At 53.2% G+C, this 16679-nt stretch overlaps 2 protein-coding genes across 2 annotated transcripts; both read right to left on the bottom strand.

The window, feature by feature from the left end:
* Positions 1–985: 985 nt before the first annotated feature.
* ddx39ab (DExD-box helicase 39Ab) lies at positions 986–8893 on the bottom strand. The gene is made up of 10 exons (XM_088931859.1): positions 8797–8893; positions 7063–7271; positions 6838–6965; positions 4419–4695; positions 3602–3720; positions 3242–3373; positions 2841–2950; positions 1683–1827; positions 1288–1435; positions 986–1196 (listed from the first exon to the last, which is right to left on the bottom strand). The coding sequence occupies exons 2-10, from the start codon at positions 7268–7270 to the stop codon at positions 1180–1182; spliced, it is 1284 nt and encodes a 427-aa protein (XP_088787985.1). The 5' UTR covers position 7271; positions 8797–8893; the 3' UTR covers positions 986–1179.
* A 1948-nt stretch (positions 8894–10841) lies between these two features.
* Positions 10842–12497, bottom strand: LOC148820703 (uncharacterized). Its single transcript, XM_088931801.1, has 4 exons — positions 12444–12497; positions 12281–12316; positions 11464–11678; positions 10842–11343 (listed from the first exon to the last, which is right to left on the bottom strand). The coding sequence occupies exons 1-4, from the start codon at positions 12495–12497 to the stop codon at positions 10842–10844; spliced, it is 807 nt and encodes a 268-aa protein (XP_088787927.1).
* Between the last annotated feature and the right edge of the window lie 4182 nt (positions 12498–16679).

Raw genomic sequence — 16679 nt, forward strand, 5'->3', positions numbered from 1 at the left:
CAGCCAATCGGAGCTCAGAATGAGGGCAGTATAGATCTGAGACAAGTACACTCCCGGCCAATCGGAGCTCAGGCCAAGGGCAATATAGGTCATACACCATGAGCACACCTCCGGCCAATCGGAGCTCAGAACAGATTATACACGAACATGACACCTACAGCCAATCGGAGCTTCTGCGTGAAGGTTACACGCAGTTAAAAACATACAGTAAGGCCCTTTTCAGGGAGTAGCATCGTGACTCTGGCCATTGGCGTCGCTTTAACCCTGAGCAGCTGGCAAGTAATCTGGCCGGACTGCCAGCTCTATTTTAACAGCTCGCCTCCGGCGCAGGAAACTCTTCCAGGACCCCTTTCTAAGTTTGAACGGGAAGGGAGGAGACTCCAGATACCGGACACCTGGCTAAGAGGCTCCACGCTGGCGCTGCCCTGGCTCAGTTTGCACCCTGTGCAATTTCAGGAAAGGGGAATTTATAGAAGCCCCTATTTTCTACAAGATCGCAAGACACTGGTGACCTTTAGCTCACTTACATCTATTTTCTCCTTCAGCTGCTGGACACCCAGCGGAGAAGGCGTGTGCGCGCGTTTCGGCACACGGGGGCGCCCCCTGCAGGCAATAAGCTTGTCCCAGGAAACTCCAGCCTGGGCTGCCCCTTCCCAGGATCCCACCCCTCACTGAAACGCCCTCTGCTTCTCACTTGAGCCACACTTCACCCTGTCCAGAGCTCCAAGCACGGCCCCCCACCCCTCTCCCACTGTAGCCCCAACCGTCGACACACAACTTCGGATCCTTGGCCCAAACTCGGCTCACAGGAGCTCCTGGACAAACGCATCAGGTGACCTGATAAAGCCCCTCTCTAAAAACAAACCTCTCTCTCGAAGCTTTAATGAAAGAAATGCATTCCGAGTTGTAGCTCGAGACCGATAAAGCCACCCAGCAACAGGCCCTGCCTTCACTCGGCAATGAAACAATACGGTAAACCCACATCGTATAAAAAACAGTTTTAATCTCATGGAAACAAAATGAGTGCGATTAAAAAAAAATTAAAACTGCATACACCCCCCACCCCAGCGCTGGTGAAGTCAGAGGGGAGCGAGGGAGGAGGGAGGAGAGTAAAACAAACATTCAGAGGTTCTTCAGAAACGGAGGTGGTCCTGGGGAGACCCTCACAGGAGCAGGGGCTCATCTGGACTGCTCGACTGCGGAGACACGGGGGGAGAGAGCGTTACAGCGCGGGCGGGCGAGGCCTGGAGCAGCAGCGGTCCCGGCCGCGGGCGAGCAGACACTCACTGTAGGTGGAGATGTCGATCTCCTCGGGCAGCTCGGCCACGTTGACCTCGAAGCGGTCCTGCACGTCGTTCAGGGTCTTGGCGTCCGTCTCGTCCGACACGAAGGTGACGGCCAGGCCCTTCGTCCCGAACCGGCCCGCACGCGCCACCTGGGGGGGGGGGAGAAGGGGGAACTGCTCAGACAAACACGTCTGTTTTCTCCCACACCTCGTTATTTCACAGTGGGGGATGGGGGAAATCACCTGCAGGTTTCCACTCCGCTCATAACTACCTCAATCGACTCGTTTAATAGGCGTGACTGGTCCAGCTGACCCTCGCCCTGCCCTTGGGGGCAGCTGGAACACCCACTGATGCCCCAGGACCAAGATCAGACACCATAACCCCCACAGCGCTCACCCTGTGCAGGTAGGTGTCCGAGTCCTCCGGCATGTCGTAGTTGAAGACTATGTTGACCCTCTCGATGTCCATCCCGCGGCCAAACAGGTTGGTGGCCACCAGGATCCGCCGCTGGAAGTCCTTAAACTGCTGATAGCGGGACAGCCTGCAGGGGGGCACAGGGACAAGGGTTCTCTCCATTATCCAGATCACCATCTGCAGACTACACTCTTCGCTCTATGGGCTTTGTGTGGTCTGCCCTCGGGCTCGTTAATTAAAATGACTACTTCTCCAGATCACCAGCACACGAGACCACAATAACCCCTGTTCTAGCACAGCTGCACTGGCTGCCCATCCAGCAGAGTGGATTTTAAAAGTACTGCTCCCGGACAATAAGGCTGTACAAGGCAAAGGTCCCCTTCTACCTCCCTGACCACTCTCAGACTCCACCCTGGTCTTTAAGATCAGGTCAGTTTGATCTGCTGCAGGTCCCACAAACTATCTGTATACCAGCTGTGGTGACCTTCGTTCTCTGCTCCTAACTCTGAAACCTTTAAAAGGAAGTTAACGCCCGTCTCTATCAGCAAGCCTCTCCACTTCAAGGATAAACTAAATTGACAATCTTTTGCTTCTTAGATGTCAAGCTCCTTGACTTCTACTTTAAGATGAGATCACTTTATTGGCCATACACGAAATTGTATATTAGGAATATACATACCCCAACTTGCTCTCCATGAGAAAACGGAGAGAAGCTGGGGGTCAGAGCGTATTATCTGCCATTATCTGCCTGGAGCAGCTGGGGTTAAGGGCCTTGCTCAGGGGCCCAACCTTCCAGCCACAGAGCCACCGCACCATTTTGGTCTCATTTTTTGTGAAGCACAAAAGATGGAGAGTCAATGCATTATTAACATTGAGGACCCCCAAACTCCTGGGGATGAGGGCCTGAGGGTTTCTCTGCGTCCCCAGTGGGGCCGAGCCAGGGCCTCTCGCTGTAGCCTTGGAACCTCTAGGATCCGCCACCCGGCCCCACCGGGACGACCGCTGCCCAACGCCCAGCCTCCAGCACGGAGCACAAGGAGGTGCCTGCCTTCGGACAGCTGTACTGGGCCCCTCCCGGCGGCAGTCCCCGACACACGCAGGCGAAGGTCAGTAAATGCCAGAGCTGGGAACAGGCCTCACCTCTCCTCCTGGGCCATGCCCCTGTGGATGGCGATGGCGGGGAAGTTCTGCTCCACCAGCAGCTGCGAGAGGGCCACACAGCGCTGGACCGACTTCACAAAGATCACCACCTGCCATGCAGAGAGAGGGATACGCTCAGCTCAGAGAGGGATACTGCCCGGGGCAGTTTTTACCCCAATGGCGTCCCCCACATCGAGTCCCCCCCAAGTCTCACAGGGCAGGATGGTTCAGGGGCTGAGCTTCAGGCCTGGTGACCCATGGTGACCCAAGGCACCCCAGTCCATCAACCATACTGCCCAGCTAAGAACTCATAAGGGGCCCAAACGGCCCAGCTGGACCGCAGGGTAAACAGAGACGGAACCCCCTGGGCTCTGGGCCAGACCAGACCGGCTCCGCAGTACCTGGTTGAACTCCAGCACGTCCAGCAGGTCGAAGAGCTTGCGGTTCTTCTCGCTGTCCTTCAGCTTGCAGTAGTACTGCTGCAGGCCGTGCAGGGTGAGCTTGGTCTCGTCGTCCACAAACACCTCCATGGGCTGGGCAGACGAGAGCACAGGTTAGCGCGAGGGGCTGTGCCGTCACCTGGGGGCTGCAGGTTCAAGCGCCTGAGCTGCTCCTGCAGCAGGTCACCCAGAGGGAAGAGGCCAGGCTGCAATACTGACTCCTCAACACTTGACACTGCCAGCAATCACTCCCACACAGCACGACCATCAGGATCACCCAACCCGACCTGCGGGCCCACCCTCTCCCCCAACCCCACTCACATCCTGCATGAATTTCCGGCAGACGGGCCGGATCTCCTTGCTGAGCGTGGCGCTGAACATCATGCACTGCTTCTCGTGAGGCGTCAGCCGGAAGATGTCCTGGACGTCCCGCCTCATATCTGCGGCACAGACGCACACAGGCAGGGAGAGGTTAGTAGAGTGCAACGCCCACTGCAACCACCAGAGGGGTGGACAGGACTGCAAGCAGAGTGAGCTTCAAGGAGAAAACAGAAGATGACATTTTGTCCCCTCATCCCCAGGAGTACCTGCACCTCTCCTAAATCCCTCCAGGAAGGGGGAGACTGCAATCCCAAACCAGTCTATAGATTAGTGTAACGTGCTCAGGTGTCTTTTGTCAATGGGACGCTCCAAATTTCCCCAACAGCCAACCAATGTTAAGAAACACAAAAGGAAGTTGAGGCGTCTATGGGCTGAGAGAACCAATTCCCACGATTCTGGGGCGTCCCCAAGTCCGGGGTGACTTCCGATCGGAAGCGTCCCGTCCTGGATTATTTAATGGGTGAGCACCCTCTCCACGAGCCTGGACTCCAGAAAAAGAGGAGACTAGAAGCACAACAGAAAGCGAGCTGGATTCCTGGCCGTGTCCAGGAGAAGGGCCCTTCCCCTTCAAAATCCTACAACACGACAGCAGCATGCCACTTCAGGGACAGCTGTCAAAGGCCCGGGCTTGCAGACTTCCTTCAGACACATAACTGGGGGGCAAAACCTCGGCAGAACTCCCCAGTGGAGAGGCGTGTGCGCTTCTCCCACCCCGCTCCATGATCGTGGCTGACCCCACTGCGACCCCGGCACTCACCCAGCTGCTCCAGCATCTTGTCGCACTCGTCCAGGACGAAGTGCTTGACGTTCTTCAGGCTGAGCGTCTTGTTGCGGACCAGCGCCAGGATGCGGCCCGGCGTGCCCACCACGATGTGCGGGCAGTTCTTCTTCAGGACCTCCTCGTCCTTCTTGATGGACAGCCCCCCGAAGAACACGGCCGCCTTGACGGTGGGCATGTACTTGGAGAAGCGTTCGTACTCCTTGCTGATCTGGAAGGCCAGCTCCCGCGTGTGGCACATCACCAGCACCGCCACCTGGGGACAGAAGGGGACACCGCCCACCGTCAACATGGCCGCGGACCCTCGGGCGCAGGGGCCGCCACGGCCCTCACCGGCCTCCCGACGGAGGAGGGGGAGGTGATCGTGGCCGACTACCGCTGAAGTCACTGCTATAATCACAGCACTGGCCTGTCAGAACAGGCCTCCCTGTCCATGTGCTGCGGAAATCTTCCTTTCGCCTCACCGAGCCTCTAAAGACTGCGCGACGCATGTACGCCGAACACACAAACCATCCAGTTGACTTTACAGATGGGTACAATTGATGCATAATAAAACTTTGGTGCGGAAAAACGAGATGTTCGCGCATACAGTGGTGCTAGAAAGTTTGTGAACCCTTTAGAATTTCTGCATAAATTTGACCTAAAATGTGATCAGATCTTCATCCAAGTCATAAAAATAGATAAGGAGAAGCCAATAAAACACACAAAAGGATATACTTTTCCATTCATTGATCAAAATAAACCAGCATTAAATGTCTGTCAAAAAAAAAGCAAGTGAACCACTAGGATTATCAGTTCAGTTAAGGGGATAATTAGTCAGGAGTGTCAATCAATGGGATGACAATCAGGTGTGAGTTTGGGTGGCCCTGCCCTATTTAAAAAGCATAAACCTGAGTCTTCACTACCAAAGTCTGGTCTTCACCACACAAGTTTGTGAATGCATGCCATGCCTCGATTAAAGGCGATTTCTGAGGACCTCAGAAAGAGTTCTTGATGCTCATCAGGCTGGAAAAGGTTACAAAATGATTTCTAAAGACTTTGGGCTCCACCAATGCACTGTCAGGCAGATAGTGTATAAATGGAGAAAATTCAACACCATTGTTGCACTCCCCAGGGGTGGTCAACCAACAAAAATCACTCCAAGATCAAGGCGTATAATATTCCAGGAGATCACAACGAACAGATTAACGTCCAAGGATCTGCAGGCCTCTCTTGCACTGGCTAATGTGTTCATGAGTCCACCAGCAGGCAAACACTGAACAAGAATAGTGTGCATGGGAGGACAGCAAGGAGGAAGCCACTGCTCTCCAAGAAGAACACTGCTGCCCGTTCAAAGTTTGCTAAAGACTACCTGGGTGAGCCAAAAGACTACTGGAAGAACGCTCTGTGGACGGATAAGTTGAAAATAGAACCTTTTGGCTTAAACAAGAAATATTATGCCTGTCCGTGAACTGAAGCTCAACAGAAGGTGGGTCTTGCAGCAAGACAACGACCCTAAACACAAGTCGCCCAACCAAAGAATGGTTGAAGCAAAAGAAATTTAATGTGCTGGAACGGCCAAGTCAAAGGCCAGACCTTAATCCAATTGAACTGTTGTGGCAGGACCTGAAGCAGGGAGTTCATGCAAGAAAGCCCACCAACATCACTGAGATGAAGCAGTTCTGTAAGGAGGAATGGGCCAGAATTCCTCCAAGCCGATGTGCGGGACTGATCAACAGTTACCATAAACGTTCAGTTGAAGTCATTGCTGCTCAAAGGGGTCACACCAGTTACTGAAAGCATAGGTTCATACCTCTTCTGACAAAAACATTTAATGTTGGATCATTTTGATCAATAAATGAATGAAAAAGTATATCTTTTTGTGTGTTGTTTTACTGGGTTCTCCTTATCTATTTTTTTTATGACTTAGATGAAGATCCGATCACATTTAACATCAAATTTATGCAGAAATCCAGAAAATTCTAAAGGGTTCACAGACTTTCTAGCACGTGCTGTCAACACAATGAGAGGATACATATACCTACTACCTAAGAGGATAAGAGTAACGGCACTCGGAATGAGTGACTACTTAATGTTTTTGTAGCCTCTTGGTGCTTTGAAGCACCATCCTGGTGGTAATTTTTAGATTTAGGGAGTGCAGTGGATGTGAAGCACCATTTACTCTTAACACTGCTTAACTGCAAACACTCCTGGTACAGATGTGGCTCAAACGTCTATGTTTGCAACCAGTTATCTGGCTGCCTGCGTCTCCAACCCAACCCCCGACAGAGTCTGGTGGAGAGATGCACTGGCCTGCTCCCCTGCAGTGGTATGCAAGCGAAGACCAGCTCCTCGTGTCCACCTCGCGGCCACATGGGAGAGGCCATGTCCAGATGGACAGCCGACCCGGGATACTGACCTGTCCGTCCACGGGCTCGATCTGCTGCAGGGTGGCCAGCACGAACACGGCCGTCTTGCCCATGCCCGACTTCGCCTGGCACAGGATGTCCATGCCCAGGATCGCCTGCGGGATGCACTCGTGCTGCACTGGGAGAGGCAAGGACGAGAGACGGGTCACCCGGATCCGCGGGATTCACAACCCCCCCATCCCCCGTCCTGCCGCGGATCGGGGCGGCGCACTCACCCTCGGAGGGGTGCTCGAAGCCGCAGTCCACGATGGCCCGCAGCAGCTCGGGCTTCAGCAGGAAGTCCCGGAAGCCGGAGCTGTGGATGGAGACGTAGGAGCCCTTCACCTCCTTCTTGCCAGCAGGCGCGGCGCTCTCCGGCGCGGTCTGCGGCTCCTCGTCCTCCTCGTAGTCCAGCAGCTCATTCTCAACGTCGTTCTCTGCCATGCTGGGGGGGGGGGGCAGCAAGCAAGGAGAGTGTTAGAGCAGAGCCCCACACCTGAGAGCAGGCGCTCCAGAGAGGAGAGGAGCTCATCATCCCCACACCACGCTCAAGACACACACCGAGCCCCAGAGAGGAGAGGAGAGGAGCTCATCATCCCCACACCACGCTCAAGACACACACCGAGCCCCAGAGAGGAGAGGAGCTCATCATCCCCACACCACGCTCAAGACACACACCGAGCCCCAGAGAGGAGAGGAGCTCATCATCATCTCTCAAGACACTGAAAGCCACTCAGTGCACCCAGTCTACACAGCACAAGAGAGCGCTGCCGGCCGGCTATACTTGTCCCCTACACGGTCTAAAACCCGTCCAACAGCGCCAGCAGTCTCACTCGGCGGTAGAGGGCTGACTGCCTGTCCAGCACTTTCTGCAGAACAAGTATCAAGACCCCCGGACAAGTCTCCAACACGCACCGGCCGTCGCCCTCCCGCCCGCGGACAGAGTCTCGATTTCAAGAGCGCTGAAGTCCGATACTCGAAACGCCTGGACAGATAAACCCATCCCCAGCAGCGCGTTTGAGAAGTGAAGGAAAGTCTCAAAAACGGCAGACCCGCTCGGCCCGGGCGAGGGCACAAAGCGACAGGCCGCAGCCCGAGCACCGCTCTTTCCTGAGCGCCCCGACCGGGGGAGGAAGTGCCCTCTGCCCGAACCGAACAAAGGGTGAAAGCGGGCCGCGAAGGCCCGAGCGCGGAAAAAAAAATCAAATACTTCTTTAACCAATGAGAAATGCGCTCTTAAAAAGAAAGGCAACGCGTGGAAGAAAGAAAAAAACCTCTTGATAAAGCGTTCCTTTCAAACACGAAAGGCAAAGTTCCAGCAAAAGTCCACTTCGCACGACGGACTTTCGGAAACGCCGAAACACGTTGTAGCTAAAAGCCGCAGGTCACCGGCGCCGGGAGGTCACAACCCCTGACCCGGTTCGGCTTCTCGGCCCAGACCCCCGGAGCGCCGCGTCCAGAAGCACTGTTCACCCCTCAGCAGGCGAGCAACGCCGCCGGGACAAGTCACCTTTCAAGGAGAAGGAGGAGGAGAAACAGCAGCTGGTCGGCAGCGGCAGGCGAGCCCGGGACAACAGCAAGCGCTCGGCCGGGCTGCGGCTGCCATGACGCTCCGCAGCGAACAATGGGAGGTCGGGTCTGCTCCTTCCGCCGGCCCGCAACACCGGCCCACCGGCCTGCCCCGACAGCGGGGCTGCTCACGGCTGTCCCCGGCCCTCCTGCGAGCGGCCCGGCCCGGATCGGCCCAGATGGAAAAGCAGGTACCGGACTCAATGAAGCCGGCGAACCGAACCGCCATCCCCCCTCCTTTCCCACCGACTCGCACAGAAAAACACAACGATTCGTGGACTAGTGCCGCAATAAAATTTCAATTACCCTCCTCCTAAATAAATCCCAGAGACACCACAACCCCACCAAAACGGAAAACTGCGACTTGGAACAAACTAAACCCCGAATTTCCCGTTTCTCACCTCTCAGCTCAAACCCCAAACAGCCTCAATCCGCCGCTGAAACAACACACATGGCAAGGCCGCTTGGTTTATACAAGCTTCCGGAACTACCGCCTCCGGGCCAGCTGAGGCTCCTATTGGCTAAAGTGAACTTCAATCACATGAAAACTCTCCATAGCCCCTTTCTATTGGCTTATTCTTGTGTCCATCACGGAAGTACTCCTATCGGATTGGTTTGATTGTTGGGGTAAGAGGCGGGTTCTACTTTGCCCGCTCGGAAGGAGACACAAATGCTGTTCCACCGGGAAATGAGAGGAGGGCTTTCGACTTCGGCTTTGCGAAGTTCATAGTTGTCACACGTTGAATAACTTACTTTAAACTTTAACTAATTATGAAAAATAAGAGTCTAGATTAAACGACCTTTATGGTATTTATACAATAATTGTTAAGGGGACGATTATTTTATTAATGAACTTTTCCAGTGGTTAAGATACAGGACTGTCACAGCAGGGGGACAGCTGGTCCGGTGGTTAAGATCATGGGTATATGAGAGCTGTGCATTAGAACTATTACAATAGAGGAGTTAAGTGATCCTAGGATCAGCATCAATAACTTGGTGACAATTTCTTCCAGATCCCCACAAGCCTTATTTACAATATTAACAATTCTAAAATAACTGCCTTTGTACAGCACGTTTCATCTCAAAGCATCGCAAAGCCCTTCGGAATCAGAGGGAGCCCACCTCACCCCGCTGTCCAGAGGCCAGGGCTGGGAGTGACCTGTGCTCTTGCTCCAGACGGGTTAAGGGGTCAGCAGGGAGGCCAGTCTGTTCGAGCCCAGAGTGGGACTGATGCAGGACAATCCCCTTACAAACAAAAGTATCCCAAGATCTTAAATGACCAAGTAGGCAGTACTTTGATTTAATTGATTTAATGTCTCATCAGTTACAGGATCTGTTACATAGAAGGACAGCAGTTCCACAATGCACAGTTTCCACAATACTGACGTGGAAATTCCTGTCCAGAGGGTAGAGCGCCACCTACTGGTCCACCTGCGCCACTTACAGCAGCAACTCTCCCATCCCGGTGCTGACCCGGCCCAGCCCAGCCCGGGCCCAGGTGCTGGTGCCCATGTCAGGAGGAGAGGTAAACAGGTATAGCTGGAGAACAGTTATATTGCAGTCTGTTGAGGCAGGTGCAGGCCCAGGTGTCCCAGCAGACCAGACAAGGAGGAGGAGTGAGGAAGTGTGAGTGTGCACCTGGGCGACTGTGGTTGCGGGTGTGCACCTGCGTGACAGTAAGTGTGCACCTGTGTGGGTGTGCACCTGGGCGAGTGTGGTTGTGGGTGTGCACCTGCGTGAGAGTGAGTGTGGGTGTGCTCCTGGGTGAGAGTGGGTGTGGGTGTGCACCTGGATGAGAGTGAGAGTGAGTGTGCACCTGGATGAGAGTGGGTGTAGGTGTGCACCTGTGTGAGAGTGAGTGCGGGTGTGCACCTGTGTGAGAGTGGGTGCGGGTGTGAGTGTGTGTGACAGTGTGCTTGTTGTTTGCTGGTCAGTAGCTGTGAAAGGAGACACACAACAGTGTTAGACACAGGCACTGCTAACACTATCAGCAGTACTAGTGAGACTGCTGCTGCTACTGATCACACTGCTGCTGGTTCTGGCACTGCTACAGCTGCTACTGGTACCACTGCTATAGGTACTTCTGTTACCACTGCTGCTGGTGCTGATACTGCTCCTGCTACTGGTACCACTGCTACAGGTACTTCTGTTACCACTGCTGCTGGTGCTGATACTGCTCCTGGTGCTGGAACCACTGCTATAGGTACTGTTAGTTTTACTGGCACTGCCGCTGGTACTGGTACTGCTGGTGTTCCTGAGGCATTTCCACTGTTTTCCCTGCCCCCTGTCCCGGATTGAGCACTGGATTGTGTCCAAATTTACCCTTCCCTGTCCCTGTCCTGCGCCTCCCCACCCACTGCCCTGTCTTGCCTTGCCCCACCCTACCCCACCGCCCTGTCCCGCCCGGCCTGCCCCGCCCCGCCCCGCCCCAGCCGGGCCCTCTCACCTAGACGGCCTGTGCAGAGTCCCCGTCGTGCCCGCTCTCGTTGCTCACCAGGCTCTGGGGCAGCAGGGTCGATCTCCCAGCACCTGCCCTGCTCCAGGTTTCTCCTGCCCCCCCAGGGTACAGACCCCGCACCCCCCGCGCCGGCTGGGCAAAGCCCCGCGAGGGAGGGGGGCTGACGGAGGCAGCGCCCGCCCCCACCCTGCTCCTGGGCGCAGAGGGCAGCGGGGGCAAGTTGAGGGGCAATGCCACCCCAGCCCGGGCGTGCCCGGGGAAGAAGGGCCCTGGGGGGAAGGGGGGGTAGGCTGAGAAGATGGGGTGCGGGGGGCCCATGAAGGAGGGGTAAGGGAGGTACTGGGGGTGTGGCAGCGCTGCACTGAAGTAGTATGGCCTATAGAAGGGTGGGGTGCAGGGAGGCCGAGGGGGGTGCCCGTTATGGAGGGAGGGGTCTCTTGGTGGGGTGTCCAGTCTTGGGATGGGGCCAGGGAAGGGGAAGTGGGGTGCACCAGGACCTGGGAAGGGGAAGTGGGGTCCTCCAGGGCCAAGGAAGGGGAATATGGGTGCACAAGGACCAGGAAAAGGAAACTGGGGTGCACTGGGACCTGGAAAAGGGAATTGGGGTGCATCAGGCCCAGGGAAAGGGAATTGGGGTGCATCGGGGCCAGGGAAAGGGAATTGGGGTGCATCGGGGCCAGGCTCATTCTGGATGAATGGGTTCTGTGGTGCCGTGGGGCCGGGGAAGAGAGGAGGGGGAGCTGGAGTGGGGGATTTCGAGGTGTCCCCGGGACCAGGCAGCGGGGGCTCTGTGGGGGAGCCCTGCTGCCCAGGGGGGGTCCGGACCTGTTGGCCACACAACAGCAGGAGACAGCAGAGAGAGAGAAAGGTCAGCCTCGGTCCCCACCCCAGCGCTCAGCTTGTTTTTGCTGGAATAGTCAGTGGGCATGGCTGGTGTCTTGTAGGGGTCTGCAGAGGCATGCTGTACCCTCCCTGTGTTCCCTGTCCCTCCCAGCAGATCCAGTAACCAACACGCGGCCACGCTCACAGCTCTCCATTCTAGTCCATGACAAAGCCTCTTTGTGTCTGGATCTGTACCTCACAGCAGGGCCTCACTGGGCACAGCGGCCCCTTCAGGCTGATTCTGAGCACTCGCACGCTCCTGTCGCTCTAGGATCCCAGTCTGTTTTATGTGTTGCCCTTAATTGTCTGTTTCTAATCTTTGGGTAGATAAATTAATCAATTGCTCAAATAACAGGTATGTACCCTATTACAGGAACTCTTGTCCTTGATTTCTGACTATTTCTGTTCTAAATAATTTCTAAAGTGTTTAATTGACCAAATCACTTGCAACTGATCACAATTAACTTGTTCCAGGTCTTCAGTATCTCTGCTACACTGGAGAGGCATGTGCTAGGACCTTTTTAACCACAAGGGGGCAGTGTTACCTTTCTCAGCCTCAGCTGACCGTTCTTCTGAAAGATCTGAAAGATAAAGGAGCAGGGAGGAGGCGATTAAAAAGACTCGTTGCTCTTATGTGTCATCTCTCAGTGCTTCCTCTCGGGTGAAGAGTCCCGCGTCTGCCCACGTGTTCTACACAGAGACACTCACCGAGGCTGACAGCGCAGTGCCCAGGACACACAGCAGCACGACGACCACACGCATGGCGAGATCACTCTGGAGCGCCACCTGCACGACAACAGCAGGCGGTCAGAGAGACGAGCAGCCCGAGGACTGTGGCTTCCTCGGAACGCCACTGCCCTGTTCATGATGCTGGTTCTCGTCATGGCGAGAGGTCATGAAACTGTGCGGTACTTGTGTTCTGTTTGGCAGCTTCCAGACTGAAATTTCCTGCAGTCCAGTGGCTGCCTGTGTTTCCCAGATAGCTGCACTCTCCCTGCAGAGCACAGGGCACGGAGCAAAGAGCTCAGAGGACAAGATGGAGCTTGGATCTCACAGGATAAGACGGAGCTTGGATCCCGCAGGACAAGACAGAGCTTGGATCCCGCAGGACAAGACGGAGCTTGGATCCCACAGGAGAAGACGGAGATGGATCCCACAGGACAAGACGGAGCTTGGATCCCGCAGGACAAGACGGAGCTTGGATCCCACAGGAGAAGACGGAGATGGATCCCACAGGACAAGACGGAGCTTGGATCCCGCAGGACAAGACAGAGCTCGGATCCCACAGGACGCACACGGGCCAAGACAGTGCTCAAAACACGAGTCAAAAAACACAGAGCTCAGAGGACAAGACTCAGTGCACAGTGCAAGAAGCAGAGAGGATACACAGGATAACACACAGCTCAAAGCACAGGGTGTGAGGCACCTGTATATAAAACTATTACACTGCACACCTAGAGTACAGAAGCTGAATACAGACACAACAAGACAGAGCACTAGGCTTGAAGCACAGAGTACACAGCATGGGACACACATCTTGGATCACACGCCATGAAGCACAGAGCTCAGAGTTCAAGGCATGAAGCACAGAGCACATAGCAGTGAGATAACCGACACTAAACCAACCTGCAGCAGTGAATCTGTGAGCAAAATCGTCCCAGAGTGAATGCGTCTGTCTACAGTAAAGTGCTGCAGCTGTTACTACTCATACCATTACTGCAATGACTCTGATCTCCTCTCACAGTCTCCCATCACACCAGTCAGGATCAAGAACTCCATGTCCACCCCAGACAGACAGAATCCGGACTAATCCCTTTCTCCTGTGCTGCTGCCAACAGCGCTGCTGTAATCACTTTGACATCTGGTCTTGTGTAAAGGCACAGGTGTGAGTAGACAGTCTTACCTGAGTTCAGCTCTCTGGGTGTACTGTATGTCTGTCTCTGCTGGGCTTCTCTCCTCCTCTGACTGCCTTTAAACCAGGGGTACACACCCCTCCACACACACACATCTTCACAAACACATTTTCACACACTCCCCCTTCTAGACATACCGTTGCACTTACACACACATAGACCTGCAAACACATGCCAGCTGTTGGGATTTCAGATTCCCTGATCCAAAAGACCCTATTTGCTCTGTCCGTGAGACAATCCTCCAGTGCTTTCTCCCTTGTTAAAAACTGCACACCTGGTTTATATAAATTTAATATATATCACACGCTGCACACCTGGTTTATATAAACCTAATATACAGCACACACTGCACACCTGGTGTATATAAACCTAATATACTGCACACACTGCACACCTGGTTTATATAAACCTAATATACAGCACACACTGCACACCTGGGGTATATAAACCTAATATACAGCACACACTGCACACCTGGAGTATATTTACTGTCTGTGATGCACTCCTGGGGTATATTTACTGTCTGTGATGCACTCCTGGGGTATACAGTATTTACTGTCTGTGATGCACTGCTGGGGTATATTTACTGTCTGTGATGCACTCCTGGGGTATGTTTACTGTCTGTAATGCACTTCTGGGGTATATTTACTGTCTGTAATGCACTCCTGGGGTATATTTACTGTCTATGATGCACTGCTGGGGTATATTTACTGTCTGTGATGCACTCCTGGGGTATACAGTATTTACTGTCTGTGATGCACTCCTGGGGTATATTTACTGTCTGTGATGCACTCTTGGGGTATACAGTATTTACTGTCTGTGATGCACTGCTGGGGTATATTTACTGTCTGTGATGCACTCCTGGGGTATACAGTATTTACTGTCTGTGATGCACTGCTGGGGTATGTTTACTGTCTATGATGCACTCCTGGGGTATGTTTACTGTCTGTGATGCACTCCTGGGGTATACAGTATTTGCTGTCTGTGATGCACTGCTGGGGTATATTTACTGTCTATGATGCACTGCTGGGGTATATTTACTGTCTGTGATGCACTCCTGGGGTATATTTACTGTCTGTGATACACTCCTGGGGTATACAGTATTTACTGTCTGTGATGCACTCCTGGGGTATATTTACTGTCTGTGATGCACTCCTGGAGTATACAGTATTTACTGTCTGTGATGCACTCCTGGGGTATATTTACTGTCTGTGATGCACTCCTGGAGTATACAGTATTTACTGTCTGTGATGCACTGCTGGGGTATATTTACTGTCTGTGATGCACTCCTGGGGTATACAGTATTTACTGTCTGTGATGCACTGCTGGGGTATATTTACTGTCTATGATGCACTCCTGGGGTATACAGTATTTACTGTCTGTGATGCACTGCTGGGGTATATTTACTGTCTATGATGCACTGCTGGGGTATATTTACTGTCTGTGATGCACTCCTGGGGTATACAGTATTTACTGTCTGTGATGCACTGCTGGGGTATATTTACTGTCTATGATGCACTCCTGGGGTATATTTACTGTCTGTGATGCACTCCTGGGGTATACAGTATTTACTGTCTGTGATGCACTCCTGGGGTATATTTACTGTCTATGATGCACTCCTGGGGTATACAGTATTTACTGTCTGTGATGCACTGCTGGGGTATATTTACTGTCTATGATGCACTCCTGGGGTATACAGTATTTACTGTCTGTGATGCACTGCTGGGGTATATTTACTGTCTATGATGCACTGCTGGGGTATATTTACTGTCTATGATGCACTCCTGGGGTATACAGTATTTACTGTCTGTGATGCACTCCTGGGGTATGTTTACTGTCTGTGATGCACTCCTGGGGTATACAGTATTTACTGTCTGTGATGCACTGCTGGGGTATATTTACTGTCTATGATGCACTCCTGGGGTATACAGTATTTACTGTCTGTGATGCACTGCTGGGGTATATTTACTGTCTATGATGCACTCCTGGGGTATGTTTACTGTCTGTGATGCACCCCTGGGGTATACAGTATTTACTGTCTGTGATGCACTGCTGGGGTATATTTACTGTCTATGATGCACTCCTGGGGTATGTTTACTGTCTGTGATGCACTCCTGGGGTATACAGTATTTACTGTCTATGATGCACTCCTGGGGTATGTTTACTGTCTGTAATGCACTCCTAGCTCTGACATGCTGTAGAACACACGGGGTGGAGACGCTGCCCCATCTTGACTGGGTGTTTACCTGCATTCCTGAGGTGAGAGCAGACTCCTGCCAGGGAGTCTGGATGTTTGGGGTTTGTCTGCAGGAGCACCCACATTCTCGCGGCCTGGCACCCTGCCCCCAGCTCCTCGCTAGTCGCTCTGTCTCCCAGCCCCAGCGGGACATGTCTGGATGTGCCAGGCTGTTTGGTACAGGGGGCACAGGCCTCAGGAACGCAAACAGAGAGCTTGGGGGCAGTGCTGAGGGCACAGCAGTAATGTCTGCCCATCCCCGATAATCACAGGGTGTGTGCTTGAGTGTTTCACCTGTGCATGGGGCTTTCCCAGAGCGCATGCTGACCTGAGAGGGAGAACGTGTGTGTGAGCGCACGTGTGCATTAGTGTGTTTATGAGAGTGTGTGAGTGTGCATTAGTCTGTTTGAATGTGCATTAGTGTGTGTGTGTGCATTAGTGTGTTTATGAGTGTATGAGTGTGCATTAGTGTGTTGTGTGTGCATTAGTGTGTTTATGAGTGTATGAGTGTGCATAAGTGTGTTTATAAGAGTGTCTGCATGCATCAGTGTGTGAGTGTGAGTGTGCATTAGTGTGTTGATATGTTTGCATTAGGGTGTTTGAGAGTGTGTGAGTTTGCATTAGTGTGTTTATAAGAGTGTGTGGGTGCATACTGTAAGTGTGTTGATGTGTGCATTAGTGTATTTGTGAGAGTGTGTGTATAAGATTTCCACAGTGGGCTACAGGTTATAACCTAGTCCTAATTCATTGTTTATGTGTCTTGATTTTGCTGTGGTGAAGTGTCTGAGAGCTGAT

This window comes from Atractosteus spatula, chromosome 14 (assembly GCF_055471065.1).
Source record: "Atractosteus spatula isolate fAtrSpa1 chromosome 14, fAtrSpa1.hap1, whole genome shotgun sequence".
NCBI lineage: Eukaryota > Metazoa > Chordata > Actinopteri > Semionotiformes > Lepisosteidae > Atractosteus > Atractosteus spatula.

Coding starts and splice junctions, on each gene's coding strand:
- LOC148820703 (XM_088931801.1), bottom strand. CDS start 12,497: ATGCGTGTGGTCGTCGTGCTGCTGTGTGTCCTGGGCACTGCGCTGTCA. Junction 12,317..12,443: donor GCACTGCGCTGTCAGCCTCG/GTGAGTGTCTCT, acceptor TTTATCTTTCAG/ATCTTTCAGAAGAACGGTCA. Junction 11,344..11,463: donor TTCCCTTTCCCTGGGCCTGA/TGCACCCCAATT, acceptor CCCAGGTCCTGG/TGCACCCCACTTCCCCTTCC.
- ddx39ab (XM_088931859.1), bottom strand. CDS start 7,270: ATGGCAGAGAACGACGTTGAGAATGAGCTGCTGGACTACGAGGAGGAC. Junction 4,696..6,837: donor TCGAGCCCGTGGACGGACAG/GTCAGTATCCCG, acceptor TTCTGTCCCCAG/GTGGCGGTGCTGGTGATGTG. Junction 3,374..3,601: donor GCCGGAAATTCATGCAGGAT/GTGAGTGGGGTT, acceptor TCGTCTGCCCAG/CCCATGGAGGTGTTTGTGGA.